Below are 23,091 nucleotides of genomic sequence, written 5' to 3'. Positions count from 1 at the left end.
GGCGACTAATGGGGTTTATTTTGGGGCTGAGATCGTTAGGGACCTCACACCCCGCCCCCGGCAGGATGGCAAAGAGGAGACAGAGGGGGAGAGAGGGTGGGGTGGGGGAGGGGTGGGAGAGGGTTCCCTTCACCATCTCTGGCTCCCACCCTCCTGCTTTCTCTCACCTACACCCCTTTCTGTCCCTCTCTGTCCATCTGTCTCTCTGCCTCCTTCCTTCTCTGGCTGTCAATCTCTCCCTCCCCCCACCCCCTTGTCCGTCTCTTCTTTTCTGGGCAGGGCTCCAGGACCCCTTGTTTTGGCACCCAGGCAGCCCCCTAGTTGGGAGTGGAAGCAGGGAGCCCAGGCACACTGGGACCAGGCTTTGCAGGGGCTTGGGAGGGGGTGGGGGGCAGGTGTTGGAGGGGCGCCAGCCTGCAGGCTATGAGTCAGAGCTGAGCACAGCCCCTGCTTCTCCCGCCATCGCCTGGGGCTCCTTTGCCTTGGTGGCTGCTCAGCTCAGCCTGCAGAAGCACACACCTCACACTTGTCACCTGGGCCGGGCCCTCTGGGTCCTGCCTGCCCCTGGTGATCATCTCTGTCCCCTCGCAGCATCTCCCCAGGCCCTCTCTCTCTGTGTCAGTCTCTCTATTACCTCTCTGTTTTGCTGTAATTAAAACTGGAATTCTTGATGAGGCAGCTACATCTGTCTGTGCGCGTGCACAGGCTCCCAGCCGGGCACCCGCCCACCAACTGTTCCCTAGGATGGCAGGGCCTGGTGGCCGCTGTGGGTCTCACACCTGAAGCCCTGTACCCTAAACCCATTGTATCAGGGTGCTTGCCATAGCTCCAAGGACCTGCTGACCGCGCCCTCTTGATGTCTTATCTCCTCTCCCTTTCCTTCTCTCTGCAGCCGGAACCACGTACATCTTTGGGAAGGGGGGAGCGCTCATCACCTACACTTGGCCCCCCAATGACCGGCCGAGCACGAGGATGGACCGACTGGCCGTGGGCTTCAGCACGCACCAGCGGAGCGCCGTGCTGGTGCGGGTCGACAGCGCCTCGGGCCTCGGGGACTACCTGCAGCTGCACATCGTAAGAAGCGGGGCCACCACCCCCGACCCCCCAGCCTTCCTGCCCCAGGTCCACTCGGTCCCTCCTGCCATGGGACCAGCACCTTAAATCTTTCCCTTCTGTGGAGCCCCCAGAATCTCTGTTCCCTGACCCTTGGAGTTTCCTTCTGGCAGTTCTGCTCCTGGGACCCCCGCTCCTACCGGTTATTCACTGAGGCTCCCCAGCTCCGAGCTCTGAGACCATCCGTGTCTCTGACCTTCCTGAATGTAGTCAGGCCCCCCCTCCGGGCTTCCAGGTCATTCTCCCGCAGCCTTCGGGGACGCCTTCTCCTCATGACTGCCCTGGTCTGCTGCCCACTCACTCTGACACCAACTCAGCCACCCACTGCGTCCAGTGCTTTGTCTTGCTCCTCCTTTGGCCTCCCCACCCGGGGACGGCCCACCCTTGCTTCTTTACCTTGCCTTTTGATCCCGTCCCGCCTCTGCCCTGCCCTTGAATATTGTTCCCATGACCTTTGCCCTCGCAGCAGCCACCTTGCCTGGCCTCATGGCCATAGCTACAGCCTTTCTGGCCACAGCCCTGCACATTCCTCCCTGACCTCTTGGCCCAACCCTACATCTCCACCCTGACCTCGCCCCGCTTTTCTGCTTTCCTCCGTGCAGCTCCCCTCCTTGCCCTCTGCTCCCTCCCACTGCCTCCCTCAGGCTGCCTCTCCTCATGGTTTGCATCCTAACCCTAGTCTTGAAGCTGCCCCCTTTCCTCTCCATCTCTGGTCCTGCCCAACACCCTTCCCTAAAAGCTCTAGGTGGCTCTGCTCTGCTTCTGCTCTAAGCCTCTCTCCACTGCCTCTCCCCTGTCTTCACCCCTGGGCCTCTGACCTGCCTCCATTTCCACCTGTGCAGCCCCTTACAGCCACCTCCCTTCCCTGCCCGCACCCCATGCGCTCACCCTGGCTGGTACCCTGAGCTGGGAGGGCTGAACAGGCTGGCCAGGCTCTTTGTGCTGGAGGGATCCGCATGGGGGACCCTGAGCTTCAGGGGAGCGAGAGGGCAACGGGAGAGGCTTCTCTGGGCTCTGGCCCTTCCTTACAGGACAGCTTTCTAGGCTCCCTGGGATGCATACCCTCCCCCGACACTGACTGGAAGGAGTGAAGGAATGAGGCCTGAGGAGAGATGGCCTGTGGGCAGAGTGGAGCCAAAGGAGAAGTGGCAGCTGATGGGCACCGGGCGGGGGAGGCCAGGCAGCGAAGCGAGCAGGAAAGGGGTGCAGAGGGAGGTGTGGCAGAGAAGGCGGGAAGCTCCGTGAGCAGGTGTCTCCGCCCGCGTGAGAGGCAGTGCGATGGTGCGATGACTGAGTGTGACAGCGTGGGGCTGGTGCGTGTTGATCATGCCAGGAGTGCTTGGGGGGCCGTGGGGGACAGTCTCGTGGCCTCTGACTGGGCGTGTCACTCTATATTTGTACTTCTTGACCACGTGGTGTTTGCTGCTGGTTCAGTCTCCTGACCCTGCGTGGCAGGCGTGACTGTGCTTCTGGATCCTTCGCTGTGAGTGAGGGCAGTCGCCCTCTCATCACATAGTCGTGAGAGGCTGTGTGCCATTCGGAGCAGATGTTTGGGTTCGAGTCCCCGCTCCACCACATCCTTGCCTTGTCTTTAGGGGTCCCCTCATCTCCCGTGCCTCAGTGTCCTCCTCTGCGTAGTGGCATGGGCGCTGTCAGGGAGCTGCTGGGGAGGTTCAAGATGAGGCACATAAAGCTCTTAGGACATTGCCCAGCCCCTAGGAAGCACCATGTCTGGTAGTAGCCCGATCGCCGTGAGTGTCCCCCCAGATGAGTTGATCTACAGGTGGTCTGTGTCTGCCTCATTGACGACTTCTGTCTCTGTGCCTGTGGGTTTAGGGGACAGGGTCCCCCCAGTGCTGAGGAGAAGGGGCAGGGGGACAGGGAGTGGGGAGGAGTCTCCTTTTCCCCCTCTCAGCAGTTACCCACCGCCTTCTCAGGGTGCTGTGGTGAAGCACACCCGGCTTCTGCTGGGTTACAGGCCTGGTGCTGTAGAGGGTGGGGCAGGGCGGGGCGGGCTGGCCCTGGGATGGGGAGCCTGGAAAGGGTGGGGGGCCCTGGAGGAAGTGTGGGAGCCGCATGAGGGCTGAGTGGAGCACTCGATGGGCTCAAGCCCCCTGGGGCGGCCCCCAAACCCCCTCCTCCCCCGGTGACACATCAGCTCCCACCGCCGCGTCATTAGCAGCTCTCAGAGAGTGGGGAGGCGGCGGCAAAATAAGAGAAAAGCAATTTGACGTTTCTAATAAAGCGTCGCTCCACTTTGCCAAATTAATTTTGACTCCCATAATTATTTGCTGTAGGAGCGGCCTCGTTCTTCCCGCCGCCGCCTAATGAGGTAATTGGGGAATTAGGAATTAATGACTTTAACAGAAGTGACAACTGACTTCACGTCGGGAGCAGCTCTGGGAACTGCCTCTCCCCCCCCCCCCCGGAGTGCATGGCTCTGAGCTTGGCTGCCTCCTAGGAAACGGGGGTGTCCTGCCTTCCAGCCGCCCTGGACGGCCTCTGCCCGGCTCTCAGACCACTTCCGCTTGTTGACTGCCGTCACCACCCAGCTGAGCCTCGTGGGGACAAACCCTCAGAGGCACCCAAGGGGCTGGCGCTGTTGCATTGCTCACAGTAGTACTGAGGTCTGTTCCCCTCGTGTGAGGAGCCGACCATCACCCCTTCTCCTTGGATGTCATCAGTCTGCAGGTGGTGGGTGGGTGCAGCTTGCTAGTACTCTTTGTTAGGCAAGCCCAGCCTCAGTTTCCCTGCTTTGCTGCATCTTTGAAGAGGTGCTGCCTGTGTGTATGGCTGTGTGTGTGTGTGTGTGTGTGTGTGGCTTTCCCAGGTTCTAGGAGGGGAGAAATGGACCCACAGTGAGGAAGGGATAGGGCCTTCTTCAAGTGGACCACAGGTGACACCCTGCTCCCCAACTCTCCCTGCAGACTCCATGCCTACCTCGTCTGAGCCACCTGACCCCTCTTTCAGTGCCGCCAAGCCTGTTGACCCTGTTGGATGCAGGAGGTGGCCACTGAATGGTTCCTCATGCCCAGGCTGGACTGGAACAGTCTGTCAGGAAGACTCCAGGAGTGTAGCGTGTTCTCAGAGGATCTGGGTCCCCCTGACTGTGAGGGAATCTGTGCGAGTATCTGTCCCGTGCGGAGGAGGGTGTGGGAACTCAGGAGGCTGAACTCGGGGTACTGCTAGGAAGTGCAGGGGAGTGGAATAGGGGCTCAGGTTTAGGGCCCAGAGGGCCTTGTGCTGGCTTCTTTAGCTGTCTTCGGTCTTGAAGGAAGGTTGGTCTCAGTAGCCTCTCAGATCACCCCCAGCTCCAGCACTCTGAGTTTGTGTCTCCCCAGACTGGTGGGGCAAAGCAGGAGAGGGCACTGGCTTTGGAGTCAGGCCAACTGGGGTTCAAACCTGGGGTTCCTTTCTTATGAGCCATGGAATCTGGGGATATTGTTTACTCTCCCGGGGTCTCAGTTTCCTCCTCAGTGGAACATGGATGCTGTACATTCCTGAGGGTTGCTGTGGGGGTGAAGAGAGCACCTGTGTACAGTACCCACAGAGGGCCTGGCACCACTGATGGCTTCAGTGAGGCTCTGGCACCATGGGCAGAACTCTTCCTGGACTGGCTCCTGGGCAGCCTGTACGGGTTTCCCACGAGGCCCTCTCTGAGGCCCGGGGCTGGGCGAATTGCTCAGACCGACTCTCTGCTCCCCTTCTCAGGCTCAGTCCCCGTCTTTCCTCTTCCTGTCTGTTCCCACCTGCCTGCAGCATCCTCTACCCTCACACCCCCATCTCACCTTTCCTTAATAACCCCAACATGGTTTGTTTCCTGGATCTCTTTTTATACCCAACACCCTCCAAAACACGCAGTCCAGACCCCCTACCTCTGCCCTCTTGACTGTAGAGGGGCTGCCCCCACACTCAGGCCTGACCTACATGGGCTGATGCCCTGGAGACAAAGCTCCCAGGGATTTGCCCAGTGCTGAGCATTCAGGGGAGGGGAGGGGAGGCTGGAGCTTGGAGGGGCTGGCTTCTGTGGACCCCCCTGTTGGTCGTGCCTTAGGGAAGCCTCTACCCTTGGTGTTCCCACTGGTCCTAGCTTGCTCTTGATCATCCCTGTTTGGGGCCTGCAGGCCCAGTGGCTCTTGCATGGAGTAGGTGCCCCGTAAACATTTGTGAACATTTTGACTGAACCTAAAAGCAAGAGGTGAGTGTGGTCAGTTGAAGTGCTCCAGGTCCATGCTCTGCACCTCACAGTGGCTTCTCCAGCCTCTCTGAACCTCAGTTGCTCCCTCACTCGCATATGGGGGAGGGGGCAAGCCAACCTCCTTGGGCAGGTGAAAGGGTCCAGTGAAGACATGGCTGGGAGAGGTGTGTTGTAAAGCTGTTAAATGCAGCAGAGGTGGACCGGTGGTGGTCACAGGAGGAGTTCTAGCGGGAGTGAATGGTCATTTCCTCCCAACCCCTGATCTCTGCCTCCCTGTCCCCAGGACCAGGGCACCGTCGGGGTGATCTTTAACGTGGGCACGGACGACATTACCATCGACGAGCCCAACGCTATCGTGAGCGACGGCAAATACCACGTGGTGCGCTTCACTCGAAGTGGCGGCAACGCCACCTTGCAGGTGGACAGCTGGCCGGTCAACGAGCGATACCCGGCAGGTAGGCGGCGGGGCGCAGAGGTGTGGCGGGAGGGGTGGGGCAGGGCGGCCAGGGCTGCCTCCAATAGGAGAAATGCCTGCACCAGGGGCGGGGCTAAGTGGCGAGGCTTCCCGCTGCGGGAAAGGTGTGGCTTGTAGGGGCGGGACCAAGGTGGGGCGGGGCTAAGAGGAAAAAAACGGATTTGAAGGGTAGGGGCGGGACTGTGGGAGGTCAGCTCGCAGAGGGTTGGAACAGCTGAGCAAGGAAGGATGCAAGGGCAGGCTCCCATTTGGGGTGGGGGAGGAGAGAAGCGAAGGAAGGTAGAGGTAAGGAGAGTCTGACGTAACAGGGAAGGATGAGCTGAGAAAAGAGGGACAGGTGGAAATGGGGCGGCAGATGCAGAAACCAAAGAGAGAAGATCCAGAAGTAACCCAGAACGGATCTTGGCAAGGAAGCAGGGCTGTTCCCAAGGATAGAACCAAGGCAAGAACCAAGGTCTTTACAGAGAGCAAGTCGAAGGTTCATATTAGGTGAACTAGATAAAGAGAAGTAACCATGGAGACCTGGAGAAAAGGAACCCCAGTGTCTCAGAGAGTAAGGGACATCGTGAAAGGGAGAGAGCGACAAGTGACAACAAGAGCGAAAAATAGGTCAAGTGCCTTCAACAAGGCTTCACCAACAGTCTGCTGGTCTTAGGTCCTGTGCTAAGCCCCGAGGACACAGGGCACAGCCCCTGCTTGCAGGGAGCTCACAGTCGTGGGGGTGGGAAAGCGCAGGGGTGCAAACAGACCTGATTCAACAGTGTGACAGCTGCGGTGGCCGAGGACCCTCCAAGATCTGAGGAGCACAGGGCAAGGACAGGAATGAGGACCTGGAAGACATGAGGAGGCAGAGACTGCGCGAATCTGAGGGAGGCAGAGAAAGAGCCTCAGAGTGAGAGGAAGCAAGGGAGGAGCGATGGAGAGGTGTGGGAATAGTCACCGAGACAGAAGCAGAAACGGAGGCAGCACCCGGCATGATGCAGGGAGATATTTGGAGCCGCTGTCTCGCAGATGCAGCCAGCAAGAGGAGAGGTGGCCAGAGCCTGGGGAGGGAGGCCAAGAGAGTCCTGGTGCGGGAGACGACAGGGAGGGGAAGTGGAGATCCTGCAGGAGAACCGCAGACAGCCCGAGACGCGGAGATGCAGGCTGAGTGACCCTGCAGAGTCGCGTGCACGGGGGGGCCACTGAGGAGCAGAGAGAGCACCTGCAGGCTCAGCCCCGCTCCTCGGCCAAAGTGATGCCCGGAGAAGCCGCCTGTGCTGGCCGAGGGGGCGGAAGGACACGAGAGGCTCACGTGTGCAAACCCTCACAGGCCCACTTACTCTGGGATAAAAAGGCTCAGGTGGGCTTACGGCTCACCGACACGTGGGCTTGTACCCAGACACTCTCAGGCAGCCTCTGAAGACAGAACCCCAAAGCCCCCTAATAAACACAGAGACTGATACACATACAGGCCAGCCTCAGGCACACAGACACTGGCAGATATTCATGTGGTCAGATAGACACAGGGGAGAAAGCCATACAGAGGGTGCCAGCTTACACCGAGGCCTGGGCATGCGTGGGGCTACTCAGGCACATAAACGCTCCCATTCCAAGTGCCACAGACACACCAACACCCACAGGCGGGGCTGTGGGCCTCAGACTTCTCTCTTTCCCAGATGCACACACCAGGGCAACCCTTGCAGCCGTGAAGACACCAGCCCTCCCTGGTGGGACAGGGCTGGACTCGGGGAGCATGAAGCGTTATGCCAAGCCAGAGCACCTTCCCGTGGATCCCAGCGGGGCAGATGCAGGATTAGAAGAGTCACACCCGCCTTCCTCTGCTTGGGATCCCTGGCTGGGGTGGGAGAGACTGTTGGGTGCCTCCTTGACTGCCAGGCAGAGTAACCTGAGGGCCTGGTGCCCTGTAAGGGCAGGTCACCTATGAAAGCGAGCGTCCCCCTGAGCAACACCAGCAGGCCAGAGTAGAGTGTGCATGGCCCAGACTCTCGGGAAACACAGCCACGTGGCCCAGGGCCCCTGAGCCAGCAGGACCTGGCTTTTCATCCTGCATCTGCCACTGACAAGCTGGGTGACCTTGGACAAGTCATCTAGCGCCTCTGCCTCTCAGTTTCGACCTCTGAAAGTTGGGGATAATATCTGCACCATAGCCATACTGTGAGAGTTCTGTGAGATGACCTAAGTAAAGTGCTAGAATGGCATGGCACAGCAGAGGTGCTGTTGCACTCTTGTTAGAATTGTTGTGTGTGCCAGTGAGGCAGACATACATCTTCCCTCCCTTAGGACACACATACGGACAAGTACATGACCACACAGACACAGACACACACATACACAACTCGCCGGTAGGAGTAGGTGCCTGGATGCCTCCTGCCCTCCTGCCTCTGCCCGAGCGCTCCCTCTCCCTCCCTTCCCCCGCTTGTCTCCCGTCTGGCTGCTACTCTCCTCCTCCAAACTCTTCTGGGGGCCCTCCCAGCCCCAGCCCCAGTGCTGTGCTGCCTCTGACAGAGCCCTTGCCAGCTGCAGCTCGGTGGGGGCCCCCCCGGGCAAGGGCTGGACCTTTGTCTTTGCATCTCCAGTACCCAGCACCAGGAACAGAGAAGACACTCAGGAGATGTTTGTTGAGTGACTCAACGAGTGGATGATCCATTTTTGTGTAAAACACAAGTGACCCGACTCTGTGGGTTCAGAGTCTGTGGAATCTTCGGGAGGGCAGGGTCTCACTGCCTCGTAAGCATCCAGGGAGGCCCCATCCCTGCTGGAGTGAACGCACCATGGGAGCTTCATGGAAGGTGAACACAGGCAGGCCCAGGCCCAGGTCTCGCTGGGCAGGTAGCACGGTTGTGCAGTGAGACATGAGAAGGAAAACACCCCCAGAGTGCATGTTACTGAAGATCGTGTCAGTGGTTTCAATGGGTAGAGTGGCCAGGTACCCAAAGGAAATAACTTCCATTTCCACAGCTACAGTTTGGGGTCACCCACAGCTTTGGGGGAGAGCTCCCAGAACACACAGACACAGACAGACAGACAGACAGACACACACACACATCCTCCTTCCTCCCTGTGAGCAGAGAATACAGTTGTGTGTGGATGGGCAGTCAGGATTGAGAGGAGGAAGGTCAGGTTGGGGCTGGGATGGGTCCCCAGGGCTGGAACAGAGAGGGGACCTGAGCGGAGAGGAGTCCGAGGGTCTTGGAGTGAAAATGAGAGAGGGGGATGAGAGCCAGGTGCCACCAGGCGGAGGAGGGCCGTGGGTGCCTGCGGGGAGCCCGGGGATGGGCCAGGGTGACAGAGGAGGCGAGATGCAAGGGTTGGGCGGTGCAGTTGGAGGACATCCAGCGGCCACACTCGGCACTGTGACCAGGATGAGAAGCCCAGAAGTGTCTTCAGTGAGAGCGGTGGGGGCTTGAAGGGGGAAGTGCAGGTGGAAACCAGTGGTGGGGTGGGGTGTGGTGTGGGGTGGGAGGTGAGGGGAAGCTGGGAGTTGATCACAGAATGTAAAGGGAACCGAGGGGACTTCGAGAAGAGTTTTAAATCTCACTGTTAAATGCGTGTGCCGGACCACCCCCTAAATGCCGCATAAACCCCCGCTTAACCCGTCCCTCCCACTTCTAAACCGCCCTCTAAACGCAGTAACCAGCTGGGTCACTAAGGCCTTCCACCCCTAACTTAAACCTGCTAAATGCCCCTCCCCACCCCTCTACCCCATTCTGGGATGGGGAAGAAGTGGGCAGACAGATAAACCTGTTTAACCTCTGACCTTTGACCTTCCAGCTGCCTCTTCTTCCATTCCCCTTTCCTTTTCTTCCTTGTCCCCTCTTTTTCTTCGGGTGGCTCCTGCCCCCAGGATGGGGCTGGCTCTGCCTGGGAGCCTAGGGAGGGGGACCGGAGGGCGGACGAGGGACCGGCATTTCTTCTCCCGCCTTGGGTGGACCTGCCCTCTCTCCGTGGGATGTGGCCGCTTACTCTGAGTCTCCTGAGAAATGCATAATTACTTTTCTAACTCCTTTGGACTTCGCCGCCTGAGAAACCTACTGTCTTTCTAAACTTTTCCAAGGAAACTTTGATAACGAGCGCCTGGCGATTGCTAGACAGAGAATCCCCTACCGGCTTGGTCGAGTAGTTGATGAGTGGCTGCTCGACAAAGGTAATTAACCAGAATTAATTAATTAATTAATTAACTTTAAAAACACTATCTTAAAGGTGCAGAGCTCTCTCTTTCCCCATCCGAGCCTTCCCCATCACCCACCCCCTAGTGAGAGGACGATTGTCCAGCCAGGGTGCTCCCTTCCTCTCTGGGGTCAAGGGTCTGTGGCTTCTAGAGGGATGGTTGGGGCAGGGGTGGGGCTTTTCTAGACGTGGGAGAGCCCGGTCTCTTCCTAAACCTGTGATGGGACTAGGGTCATCGAGGAGATGCTGAATCCCTCCAGGAAGGCTGGGTGAAGTGTAGGTGGGGAGGGGGCTGCCGTGTTGGCTCAGAGGTTTAGTTGAGGGCCAGCTGAGGACCACAGCACGCTGGGCAGCACACGGCTTTAGAAGCAGAGGGTGGTGGTCCTAGGATCCCAAGGAGGGGTAGGAAGACCTCGCAGGGCTCATCTGAGGAGAAAAGGGAGGAGTGGGGGGGCTTCAGATCCTACTGGAAAGATGAAGAGCGTCTGTGAGGCCGCTGTCTCTGGAAGGGGCCCACCTGGGTCTAGAAGATCTCAGATGCAGTGGAGGTTGTGGGGAGACTAGGAGGTGGGGGAGAGGTGGCATCCCAGGAGGATTTCTGTGCCTGCTTAGCTGACGAGGAAGACAGAACAGCTGGCTAAGAGGTGCTGCTGGGTGTGAGGGAGGAGGGAGAAGGCCACTTGTCACCAAGGGAAATTGGGGCCAAGGGCAAAGCCATCCCATTCCCTTTGGAGAGGGGGCGAGCTCTGTACCTCTAAGGCTAAACTCTAGGGGGGAAGTAGCACTGTTAAACCTCCACCTAACCAGCTGATAACTGTGCTTTTAAATGTCCACTGGGGCCTGCCCCAACTAAAACCCCCAATGTCACTTCCAGCCCCCCACACGGCCAGTGGGGACTAAACATGCTGATAACCAGATGTGATAAATCCGTAGCAGGACAAAAAGTTAAAGGGACTGTAACAGACATCGCTAAAACCTACAGCCCCCAGCCGCACTGGGCTGCTCTCTCCAGCGGGGTGAACTTTAACCCTTTGAGGAGTTCATGGTGGGTGGGGCCCCAGGGGCCTAGTTGGCTCACCTATGTAGCTTCCTCCCCGTTACCCACCTCCCTCTTCCGGAATCAGAGAGGCCAAGGGAGCAGCTTGGGCTGAGGCTGGGACAACTTGTGACCCCAAGGGTAGGGAGAGCTGGACAGGCCAGGGAGAGGGGCCTGGGGGGCGGGACTGGTGGTCCGGCTGAAGGAAGAACTCTTGCCGTTGGTTTGAAATCCCAGTCCTGCTTTGCTCCTACAGGGTTGCACCTTCTCTTTAGGCCTCTGGTTCCTCTTCTAGAAAGTGCAGGATTGGGCCACATTCTCTAGTATTTCCCAGAGCATGGCAGGCATCAGCTCCCTCCTCAGGGAGACAAGGACAGTGATCCCTGCTCAGCCTGCCTCACAAGGGGCGCTGTGAGGATGAGATGAAATGAGGAACAGGAAAGTGTTGGAGAACCAAAGCTGGGCATTCTCAGAGAGAGTACTTTACCGTCAGCACCTAGCATGTGGTAGGTGCTCAATAAATATTTATTGAGTGAATCCATTTTTCCAGTTCCAAAATGTATCCTGTGAAGCATAAGTCCCATGAGATGCTTCACGATAAAGAGATTTGTGGTTAAAAAAAAAAAAGAAGAAAGAGAGAGATGTGGTAAGATGAGCTTGAGAAATTGGAATCCCGTTTCTTCCTCTTGGAGAGGCATATGAACATTCATTTAAATAAATGCTCTGAGAAGTCCTGCAAGAGAGAAACCTCGTTTAATTATGAAATGTTTGTTTTCCAAACTCATTTGACCACTGTGAACCTTCTCCCCTTTGTTTTTCTCCTAATTCTCACGTGTGGGTGTAAACTGGACACTGATCCTCAAGGCCTCTCTGGGTCCCATCTCTAGCTGCCACTCACTAGCTCTCAGCTTCTGTGGGCTCCGGCTGATGATGGCCCTGCTCCAGGGCTGAGGGAGGTGCTGGGCAGAGGGAGGGCTGGAGGAGGAGGAGAGGCTGAGCAGAGGGCCTGAGCAGACACACCCGTGGCCGATCATTGGCCAGAGGCCAGACAGATGGCAGGGGGCCCCAGAGGTCTGGGTGTTCTGGGGAACCCATGTTTCCAGCAATAGTGTGGGTTTCACAAGTTGGACTGTCCTCAGCCCAGGTTTCAGGCCAGGGCTTATAGGCACCTAACTCTAAACCAGATCTTTAACGAGGCACTAACCAGAGGCTAACAAGGGCTAAGTCAGGCCTTAAACCCCCAGCGCCAGCAGCTGAAGGTCCAGGGGAGCAGGGGGCAACCTAGTACTTCCTCTGCCCGCCTCCCCCCACAAAATAAGCAACATCAAAACCAAAGTTAAATCTAAACTTAAACATAATAAATATCTTTTCTAAAAACCAAACCAAAGCAACAAACTCAGAGGGTTAAACTGACCCCCAGATCCACTAAAACCAAACAGAACAACCAAAGCCCACCCAGGTGGGAATTCTGAGGTGTAACTGCTGAGTGAGGAGCGAGGTTGGAGCTGGAGTGGTTTTTTTGGCTGTCAGCGAGCGAAGCAAGGTCCCTTTAACATTTTCCATCTCTGTGCTTGCACACCCTGGCGGGGAGGAAGGACTCTGCTCTCCAGGGCGTGATCCCCAGGCTGTGGCTGAGCCTCGAGGGGAGGAGGGGAGAGGGGGGCCTGGCCAGAGGTCCAAGGGCCTGGTGGTGGCTGGGAGGATGGAGTGCGGTCCACGTGGCTGCGCCTAGGCTCACGCATGCTGGCCCTCCTCCCATGCACTGTCCACCCAGGCCTCACCTCCATCCCTGCCCTGACACGCACTGACCACGTGGCTTGGCAGTCGCCTTCTCCGTTTCTGCCTTTCTGTCTCCTCTGTCTGCTGCTTCCGAGGGCTCCGTGGCTTGGGGCTGGACACGGGGTGTGGGAAGTTGGGGGGGAAGCAGAGAGGGAAGATGGGGATCCAACTGAAGGGAAAGAAGGGGGCGATGCCCCCAGAGCAAGAGAGGAGGGGGGATGGGAAGGCCAGAGGCATGAGCATGGTGGGGAGAGGGGGGAGCTGGGCCCCCTTTCCTGGCCCGTGTGTGCCCTGGGGCTCCTTCCCCTCCAGGGTCCCTGCTGGCTGGACCGGGCTAGTGGCTGATGAGGACTTTCCCTTTGGTGTCTGCCCCTTCCTCGTTTCTCCCTCCCCACCCAACCCCTACTTGCTGGTTTCCACCTCCACCCCTTTCCCCGCCTTGGACACCCCCCTCTCCCTCTCCCTTTCTGGTCTCCCCCTGCTGCCTGTCCCCTCTCTGTCTGTCACCCCTGCCCCTCCCCACCTCCCAGGCCGCCAGCTGACCATCTTCAACAGCCAGGCTGCCATCAAGATCGGGGGCCGGGATCAGGGCCGCCCCTTCCAGGGCCAGGTGTCCGGCCTCTACTACAACGGGCTCAAGGTGCTGGCGCTGGCCGCCGAGAGCGACCCCAACGTGCGGACCGAGGGCCACCTGCGCCTGGTGGGGGAGGGGCCGTCCGTGCTGCTCAGCGCGGAGACCACGGCCACCACCCTGCTGGCCGACATGGCCACCACCATCATGGAGACCACCACCACCATGGCGACCACCACCACGCGCCGGGGCCGCTCCCCCACGCTGAGGGACAGCACCGCCCAGGTGAGGGCCCCCACGGGTGGGCGAGGGCTGCGGGTTCGCGCGGGGGAAGGGCTGATGTCCGCCTAGCAGCCCCGGCGCCCGGGAGCTCTGAGGGGACGGCAGTCTAGGTGGACCCGGCAAGGTCTCCTTTCTTGAAGCACTTGTCACCCTGGGAACCAGGGATGTCATAGATGTAGAGGTGACCACTCTTTCTAGGGGGACCATTCCCAGAGTGGGGGGGAAGTTGGGGACCCTAGCTAGACGGGGGAAGACCACCCCCCACCTATGAGAGAGGCGCTGCTATGGGGGAGAGCAGATCTGGGAAGGAAGGCTTCCTGGAGGAGGCATCCCAGGCCTCTGCTTGATGCTTCTACCTGGGGAGATGGGTGAAGCCCCAGAGAGACCAAATTGGGCTGTGGGATGGAATGACCCCTGCTACCTGCCTAGTAATGAAGGCCATCTCGGTGTTGTGTGGGCATCGAGGGGGAGACAGAGGGAGCCAGGGTGGCACCGCTCTGGGCAGGGCACAGAGGCGACAGCGCTGGAGGGGTCAGCGGCTCACCCAGCAGTGGCAGCCCTTCTCCAGAGGCTGGTGGAGGCTGGAGCAGCCTCTCCTGATTGCCGGTGTCCTTGTAGTGGGATTGCCGGCTCGCTCCAGTCACAAGCCCTGTCTGTGTGGCCTTGAGTAGGCACCGCCGTGTAGCAGGCCTCAATGTCCTCTGTACCTGTGGGTCAGAGCCCGGCAGGTGCAGACAGTCCCCTGGTGCTCCACCTCCCTCCCCCGGCCTGCCCCGCCTGCTATACTCTCCCGGGTCCGGTTTGAGTTTATCGCCTCTTACACCCAGGGGAGCACCCGAGGGGGCTGTATCTGAGAATGAGGCTCTGCTGGGACAGGAGAGGCCTGACTTTCCTGGTGGCCAAAGCTGATTGAGCATATGTGACTCACTAAGGCAACCCGGGTGCAGCTGAGTTTTCTAGCTGTTGCTGTGGCCTGAGGGTGGGGGCTTGCACCTGGCACACTGGATCTTGCTTAGGGACCCTGCTCCCTGCCCAAGCCACTCCTGTTCCCCATCGCCCATGGCTGTGGGCCTCTGGGCCTGGCGGGACCTCTGTCGTCCCGGGTGAGGGAGGGGCTGGGTCAGTCACGGGGGCAGGTCCTACCTCCACCACCAGCCTGCCTTCCGATTCTGTAAATGAGGGCTGGCCTCTCTTAGCTCCCTTCCCCTCATCCCTGCCAGTCTGTGCAGGAGGGGCCTGGATCTGGTTGACGGCTTTGTCCAGGGAAGAGAGTCAAGCCTGAACCCCTTCCCTTCTGCCAAGAAAATTGAGGGGACCCGAATGCCAGGCCTTACCCCAGGGAGCAGGGAGCCCTGGGAAAAAGGCGTGGCTCTACCCAAGGTTGGGCACTGGCTATGCCCAGTGCCTGATGGCAAGAAGGGCATCCAGTCTCAGTGTGAGGTGATGGGCAGACCATCTAGGCAGGAGAGAGGGGTGGGGCTCTAGGGGTCACAGCTGTGTGGTGGAGCCTGCAGGCTGGCAGAGAAGCAGAAGTAGTCTTCCAGTCCCCACCTTGCCCTTTGGTGAGGGCTGCAGAGTCCTGAGATCAGGGGCTGGGGAAGAAGCAGCCCCTTACCCAGCCCAGACTCCTCCCATCTTTGGCCTTTGACCTGGCCTTCTCCCTCCACCCGAAGTCTTTAATTCCCTTCCTGCTTGGAGTCTGGGTTTCCCTCCTTGGGTTTCTTCCCTGTCACCCCCTGTGTATCCCCCCTCCCCTTACACTCACTCATCTTGGGGATTCTCTTTCTTTGCAATCAGGAGGAGAGAAAATGCTGACAAAGTCGACTCCTGTTGTCATGGCGACCACAGCCCTAATTATTATTGTGTGCAGCCTGGTTCCCGGGCTCCAGGAAGGGGGTTGGAAGAGAGATGAGAATGATGGGGTGGTGAGGCTGGAACCGAGAAACCCCCCAGGTCCTGCTCTGCCCATGCTAGCCTCCAGAGGCCCCCATGTCTCACCTCCCTGCTGCCCCTGGACCCCCTTGCTCTGGTCTTGTAGTCACAGGTCTGGCTTGAGTCCCCTCAGCTTCCCAGAAATAAAAGGCACAACATGTGCTATTTCATTGATCCCCAGGAGCGCGGAAGCTGCTGCAGGGCAGGGCTGTTCAGTCTTGCTTTGCATGGGGATGTGGAGGCACCTGGGTCACCCAGCAAACTATGAGAGAGCTGAGGTGTGGACCAGGGTGTGTGTCTCTGCCCAGGGCCCATCCTCCATCCTGTCCCACAACTCAGGAGGTGGCCGTGGGGCCTGCTGACCCGCCCTGGAATCCTCCTCTTTCCCCCAACCCTCCTCTTGCCCCCCAGAACACAGATGACCTCCTGGTGGCCTCGGCCGAGTGCCCGAGCGATGACGAGGACCTGGAGGAGTGTGAGCCCAGTACTGGTGAGTGCCTTTCCCCCCTCCCCTGCCCCGGGCCCACTGCGACGCTGAGGGGAGGGGGGCGACTGTCCCTGCCCCCAGCCCAAGCGCCCCCCAGAGGCCTCTGCCAGGCCTTAACTTTTCCTGATAGCTTCCTCTCCCTTCCTGCCATTGCCACCAGGCCCCATGAGTACTCCCTGGTTAGGCAGTTTTTGGCCTTTTGGTGCCTCAGCCCTCAGAGGTAGTGAGGTCCTTAGCTTGGGGTCCTAAGATTGAGGGCCAAGGGATGCCAGGAGGGAAAGAGGGAGAATTTACCCTAGAAAGATGAGTAACTTCAGGTCCCATGAGCCCTTATGGTGTGTTGGGGGATGGAGTATGGGGATGGGGAATGCAGGCCTAGGAACTACAATTCCCATCAGCTCTTGGGTTCAGAACTGCAATTCCCATCAGTCCTTGAGATCTAGGGTTCTCTTGGTCACTGAAAGAGGAGGTCTCTGCTGGCTCCTGCACCTTCCTCACTCCCAGTCTCAGGGAGGTGGCCAGACGATCCCGGGGCTTCCTGGCCAAGCTGAGGCAGTTAGGTGGGAGGTGCCCCAGCCAGGCATTAGGTCCCCAGGGAGACTGGGCCTGGGGGGCTGCTCTGGGAGGAGAGCAGAGCTGGGAGGGAAGGCTTCCTGGAGGAGGCATTCCAGGCCTCTGCTTTATGCTTCTAGCTGGAGAGAAGGGTGCAGCCCCACAGAGAGAGACAAGATTGGCAAAGCAGGGGTGGGCCTTGGGTGCCAGCTGAGAAGTATGGGGTGTGGAGCCGCACAGTGGGTGCATGCGCGCAGGTGGGTGGCAGCTGGGAGGAACTGAGGCCAGCAGCGGGAATGGAAGGAGACTGAATGTGGCCACGTTTCCCCTGGGAGCACATGGGCCTTGGTGGTGGCCTGGATGAGCCCCCAGGGGCCTCATCTCTTGCTTGGGTTTTGCAGAGACTTCTCCCCATTACTTTGCAATGCTTGACGGCTGGGCTGTTGGTACTGGAAGCTGGAGGTTGGGGCAGGTGCCTGCAGGGTCAGGGGAGGGGGTGAAGGGGTCAGCTGAGGGGTGGGCAGTGTGACCTGGCAGAGCCTGTGAATCTGGCCTGAGGGATAGCCTGGGGGTCTGCCAGCCACAGGAGAGCCACTCAAGCTAAGGGTGGGCTGCAGTGGGCATGGAAGGAGACTGAATGTGGCCATTCAGTGGAAGGAGTGGAGGCAGAGCTAGAAGACCCTGGAGCCTTGGGGCAGAGACCAAGGGTGAGGGATTTCTGCGGCGCAGGCCACCAGGTCCAGAGGCTGATGCCTGACCGCCCTGTGTCCCTCAGTAGGCTAGAGTGAGGGGGTTGTTCTGGCAGTCTTGGGCCCTGAGGGACTTTGGGAAGCCTCTGCTTACTGGGCTGGAAAGGGCTTCACACCCACAGCCGGAACAGTGCTTTCTGGACAGATGCCCTCCATATGGGAAGCTCTTCTTTGGGGGGCTCCCCCGTCTCCCTGATGATCTTGGCTCAGGGATGCACCCTCACACCCACTGTTGCTTTGGGAGGCTCTGGGACTCTGGCACCTTTGACATAGCACCCTCCTTGCACCCCGCTTTTCCCCAGACTAGTCACTGAAGGGGTTTCCTGTAGGTGGACACAGAACTTCTAGCTCAGGCCTGCAGGAGGGGCTGTGCTGCAGGGTCCCATAGGAGCCCCGGGATGGGACTCTGGGGAAAAGGCTGTGTGGTCACAAGAAAAAGGCACTGCTTGGCCCCACCGCATATATTTGCACACTTGGGGATGTGAACTGCCGGGGTGGGTGGAGAAGTCTCTGCTTCCCCCGGGCCCTGCAGATGGCCGTCCTACAGCGACAGACAGGGCCGTCCCGGGGCCATGCACTGTCCACTAGGGCTCGGGCCTCCCAGCCCCACCCAGGATCTCGTCAGGGGCCTGGCTGTGACGCTGAGTGTGTGTGCAGGTGGCCAGGCACTGTTAGGCTGTGTTGGGACCAGAGATTGAGGCAGAGCTGAAGTGGGCAGGCCAGTTGCCTTCCTTCCATCAAAGCGTCAAGTCTGTGAGGGGACTATGGAGGGCGGAGGAGGAGTGGAGGCTGGGGGATGGGGAGAGGCTGGTGGGCCAGCATTTAAAAATAAGAGGGTGGGTGGGCAGAGGGCATGCTGAGTGTCCAGAAAAAACCCACGGAACCCACCTTGAGATGTGCATCGCACATGTTTGCACCTCCACATTCACGCTGCTCTGAAATGTTTAAATTGGATTTTTATCTCGATGGGAGGCCAGACAAGGGCCAAGATGACTCTAGGGTCCCTAGACCATGACACCTCCCACCTGGAGGGGGAGGGGCTCGGGCCAGAACCCCTCTTGTGCCCCCAGTGCAGAGGCTTTTTCTTCAGCAGACACCAGGCCTCCTTGGTCTCCAAGGTCATTGTCAGAGATGGAAGCAGCCTGGCTAGAGACAGCAGCTACTCAGGGGCTGGCCCCAGGCTCTTTGCACCTCTCTCACCTGCCAGATCCTCCTCCCTGGGCTCCAGGTGTGAAGCCTCAGGTCATCCCTGACGTGTTCCTCACCTTTTATTGACTTGGGCCCCTCCACAGAGCCCAGACCCCACTCTCCCTCTCCAGGCACCCCAGCTTGGAGAACCCATCATCTGACAGTTACTTTAGTGAAGGTGCCGCCCAGCCAAAGAAGGGCGTTGTGTTGATGGACGCAGTGTTCAGATTCTTTCTAGTGGGAGTGCCTTTAGGAAGCCATGTCCTGCCTAGCAGGCACTGTGACCCACCACCCCCACTGTCTTAGCCAGCCTGAGCCACACCCTGTGTTACAGGCCTGGCCATAGGGATCTTGCCCCTGAGACACACGGAAGTGCATGCACAGGCTCAGACCCACAGAGGGACCCAGCTACACGCACACACGTGTCTGACCGGAGGCACGCTCACATCCTGGCACACACGTTTATAGACCTACTGGCAAGCTCATTCATGTCCACTTCCACAGGTCCACATATGTTCAGACCTAAAGGGCACATGCCATTTGTGCCCAGGCTAAAAGAGGCATGCATGTGCTTAGATCTAAAAAGGCATGCTTGTATGCAGAGCCCCAGAAGTCCGGCACACACAGACCACCCCCCACAGATGTACACAGTTTCACAGAAGCACACATGTGTTCAGAGCCCCAGTCCTGCATGTGTGTGCTTAGGGCTCCACACCTAGATGCGGGCTCACAGGTGTCTGCCTGCTCAGACTCACAGCTTTCACACTCACACATGAGCCCAACTGCACGAGGGTGCCATGCGGCATGTCTTTAACCCACCAAGGCAGCCGTGGGTGCTCAGAGCTGCACATCAGTGCACTCACAGCCCCACCGAGGTGTGCATGTGCGTATCTATTGAGGGGTAGACCAGATGTTCAGAATCACATGCACGTGCTCAGAAGCACTTGCATATTTTAGATGCTCAAGAGACACATATGCCCGTGTGCTCAGACCCTTAAGGCCCATGCGTATGCGAATCTGAGACTCTCAGAATTCCACATCCACCCTCGGCTCAGAGAGGCACACACACGTATACAAATCCACCTGTGTCACAGACACGCTCACACATGTGCTCAGGTCACAGAATCCTCTGTGTGAGCTCTGACTTGCAGATGCTCACAGATGTGTGTGTGCATGTTCTGAGCAGGCACACAGACCACGTGAGCAAGCTTTCCGAGGTGTAGGCGCGTGTGTGCACACACAGGCATGTGAATTCAGGGATGTGCACGTCTGCCCCCAGTTCACAGAGGTGCACGAGTGTCACAGCTCCACACACGCACACACTTGGGCTCAGACCTGTCGCACATCTGTTCATGATCACTAAGATGCACACATCCTCAAAGGCATGTCCTCATGTACCGAGTGTGTGCTCATATGAGACCCCTGAACGTGTGTGTGTGCACATCCTCAGGCAGGCTGTGTGTGCACAGACCCAGCGGTCCACGCACAGACACACGTTTCTTCAGCCCCACAGACCTGCACCCCTCCCCCACCAACCGGGAGAGGAGCTCCTCAAGGCCCATCTCAGCTCATTCTCACTTGTGGGCCCTTGAGCTCGGACACACACATGTGCTCAGACCCCTCAAGACATGCATACGCGTACTCAGTCCCACAGTGGTGTACACACAACGTGCACACACACACAGAGTCAGGTCAACACTGACCCACGTGGGAGCTCACAGCTGCTCATACACTTACTCATACACTCAGAGATACACGTGCAGCTACACATAGAAGGACACCTACATATCCGTGGACCCTCTGGCCAATCACACATCTTCAGATGCAGTACAGTGCCTGCCTCCCTGTTCACCATGTGAGCACACAGACCACAGGGGCCCGCACATACATGTGTACTCAGCCTCGCATAAACCCCCATGTTCAGACCCAGAGAAGCCGCCTCATGCACGTAGCCCACATGTGTGCAGCCCTTCCAAGGCTCTGCTCCCGTGCACACGTACACAGGGCCTCAGAGGTGTGCACACGTACACAGGGCCTCAGAGGTGTGCACACGCACATGGGGCCTCAGAGGCGTGCGCACACACACGGGGCCTCAGAGGCAAACACACATACATGGGGGCCTCAGAGGCGTACACATGCCTAATTCCACAGGCATTGACCCATTTGCTCAGACCCACACATCTAGCTCAGAATCAGAGACACAGATGTGTTCAGATTCTAGCCTGTCTTAAGATAACACTAGTTGTTACAACAAACAAGCTCTCAACACCATGGTTTAACACATAGAAATTGACTTCTCGTTCACGTAAACACTGTTCCTGATGGGTGAGCAGCTCTTTTCCAAGCGCTAATTCAGAGTCAGTCTCTGTCCACCTTGAAGTTGCACCGTGACTTCCCTAGTTGTGGTGAAGGGGATGAATGGGGAGGGGCACAAGGGGAGGGTTTATGGGCCAGGCCTGGGAGGGAGAGGGGCACGTGGGCCCTGCTGATGCTGCCCTCCAGAGCACTGTCCCCGTGGCACAGCCTAGCTTCCAGGCAGGTTGGGAGGCATGGCCCTGCTGTGCTCACAGGAGGAAGCAAAAACAGATTTGGTGACCAGCTAGCCATTTATCTGCAACAGTCTGGGCTTTGGGTCACAAACGATGCATTCCACTCTCTCCCACCTACTGAACACATCCACCCCTCCCCAAGGGAGACACCCAAAGCCCCCCTCCCTGCAACCTGATTAGAACAGTCTTCTGAGAGGGGAGGATGTCTGCAAGATGGACCCTCTCTGTAGGGTCCAGACTTAGCTCCTGGGTACCCATATGTGGTCTGGATACCCATTAACTAAAAGGATAATTGATCTCATTGCCCACACACCCAGGACACCAGAGACAACCACCACCATAAAACCCTGCATCCAAAGGGAAGGATGGAGGGCACAGCAGCTTGTAGTTCCTAGTACTGGGAGATCCAGCCAGCAGGCAGCTCGGGGCTCTGCCCTCAGTCGTGGGGACGTTTCCCCCTGAAACCTGCTCTGCTGTCTGGAGGAACTTTCGCCTCCTTGGTCTGGAGCCCTGGTGCTGTCCTCTGGCAGGTCCCTCCCAGTCCTTTATCCTTCATGGCCATCTCTGGGTGGGTGTTGCGAAAGTATCCTCCTTGGAGGCCCCACAGCCTTGACAGTCCACTTCCTGTGCATATTTGGGGGCCCAAAGGTGGTTCTGAGGCTCAAACAGTCAACGGACCCACACTCAGACTTCTCTCCTAGGCATCATTCTCAAGCCTGTTTATTTCCTTGTTTCTCTGTCTTCTCTCTTAATTTAGCGGTGACTATCTTGAGGGCTTTGGGAACAATTGGTGGGGAACCACATCCTTAGTCTGATCCTAGAAGCCAGGCTGAACACCTGTTATTCAGGCGAAAGTGTCACTGGGCCACTGTCCCTGAAAGCCGTCTCCAGTCTTCTCTCTCAAGATTTGGGGTTGGGGGGCAGCGGCTCTTCTGACATTTGCAGGCCTCATATTCTGGGCTCTCTCTGGTCCCTTCATCTCTGTTGAGAACCCACCAGTTCTTGTCTAACATTGTCTCTTTTTTGTAACACGTTACTAAATGCAGGAGGTGAAAGCTGGCCCTGCCATCCTGACTTTCTGAGCACTTTCCCTTAGTGCCTCAGCCTCAGCAGGTACAGGCGGGTCCTAATCCAAGATGCCAGCTGTCCTGCGGCTGCGTTATGTGGTCCTGCATCTTTCCAGCCTCCAAATCCATCTCCTTGGATTGTTACCTGAGGGCCACAGGTTTTTGTTAATGTGACACCCACTTGGGGCTGTGTCTGTACTAGTGAAGGTAATGTGTGTTTTTGTAGCAGATAACCCCTGAATCTGAGTGGGTCCTTCAAGGGAAGTTTCTCACTCAGGGGAAGCCTTACCTGGGTGACTAGCAGGAGTGCTCGGGGAACCCAGGGTCCTCCAACCTGTGGCTCCTCCATTTCAACACGAGGTTGGCAAGGTCACTGGAAGGAGGAGAAAGAGTGCAGAGCCTGGCACCCTGGAGCGTTTATGGGCCAGTACTAGCATTGCCCACTGCTCCCTCCTATGGCCACACCTACTTGCAAGGGCTGCTGGGAAATGTAGTCTCACTGCCCAAGGGAAGGAGGTGGTCAGAGGCACACTGCATGTGCTCAGACCCTCAGTGGTAGGCTCGCATCTCCTCAGGAACACTTTCATGCATTCACATGGACACACATGAGTTCAGACCACCACACAAAAACCAGGTACAGAGGCCAGACTCACTCACATGCTCGAACGTCCGCTAAGACTAGCTGCCATGTGGGCTCATGTGCCCAGATCCATCAAGGTTCATGTTTGCACACACATGCACACACATGCTTAGAGACACATGCCCAGGTGCCCAGAAACAGACCCCTCAAAGGGGTGGGTGCACGTGTGTGCACGTGTGTGCACACAGGATGCGTGTCACCGTCTCAGGCCTTGACTCCACCTTGGCCCTTGTGTGCCCTTGCTGTGCGGGGATTTCGGGTGGGGAGGGGCGGCACCCTTCAGGCCACTGCACACAGTTGCAC

The 23,091-nt window shown here is 58.1% G+C and overlaps 1 protein-coding gene across 6 annotated transcripts in view; it reads left to right on the top strand.

The window, feature by feature from the left end:
* The window catches only part of NRXN2 (neurexin 2), a 100,185-nt gene that overhangs the window by 70,249 nt on the left and 6,845 nt on the right, over nt 1-23,091 (top strand). For 4 of the 6 annotated variants that reach the window (XM_069566146.1, XM_069566145.1, XM_069566141.1 and 1 more), the window contains 5 exons: nt 893-1,074; nt 5,595-5,766; nt 9,844-9,933; nt 13,302-13,627; nt 15,968-16,046. In XM_069566146.1, coding sequence (XP_069422247.1) covers nt 893-1,074; nt 5,595-5,766; nt 9,844-9,933; nt 13,302-13,627; nt 15,968-16,046 — 849 coding nt within the window. The remainder of the gene's footprint in view (nt 1-892; nt 1,075-5,594; nt 5,767-9,843; nt 9,934-13,301; nt 13,628-15,967; nt 16,047-23,091) is intronic. The other 2 variants (XM_069566144.1, XM_069566142.1) reach the window with 1 other exon arrangement.

This window comes from Ovis canadensis, chromosome 21 (assembly GCF_042477335.2).
Source record: "Ovis canadensis isolate MfBH-ARS-UI-01 breed Bighorn chromosome 21, ARS-UI_OviCan_v2, whole genome shotgun sequence".
In the NCBI taxonomy this organism is placed as follows: domain Eukaryota; kingdom Metazoa; phylum Chordata; class Mammalia; order Artiodactyla; family Bovidae; genus Ovis; species Ovis canadensis.
The sequence above is the reverse complement of the archived record's forward strand: the minus strand, read 5'-3'. Positions and strand labels throughout refer to the sequence as shown.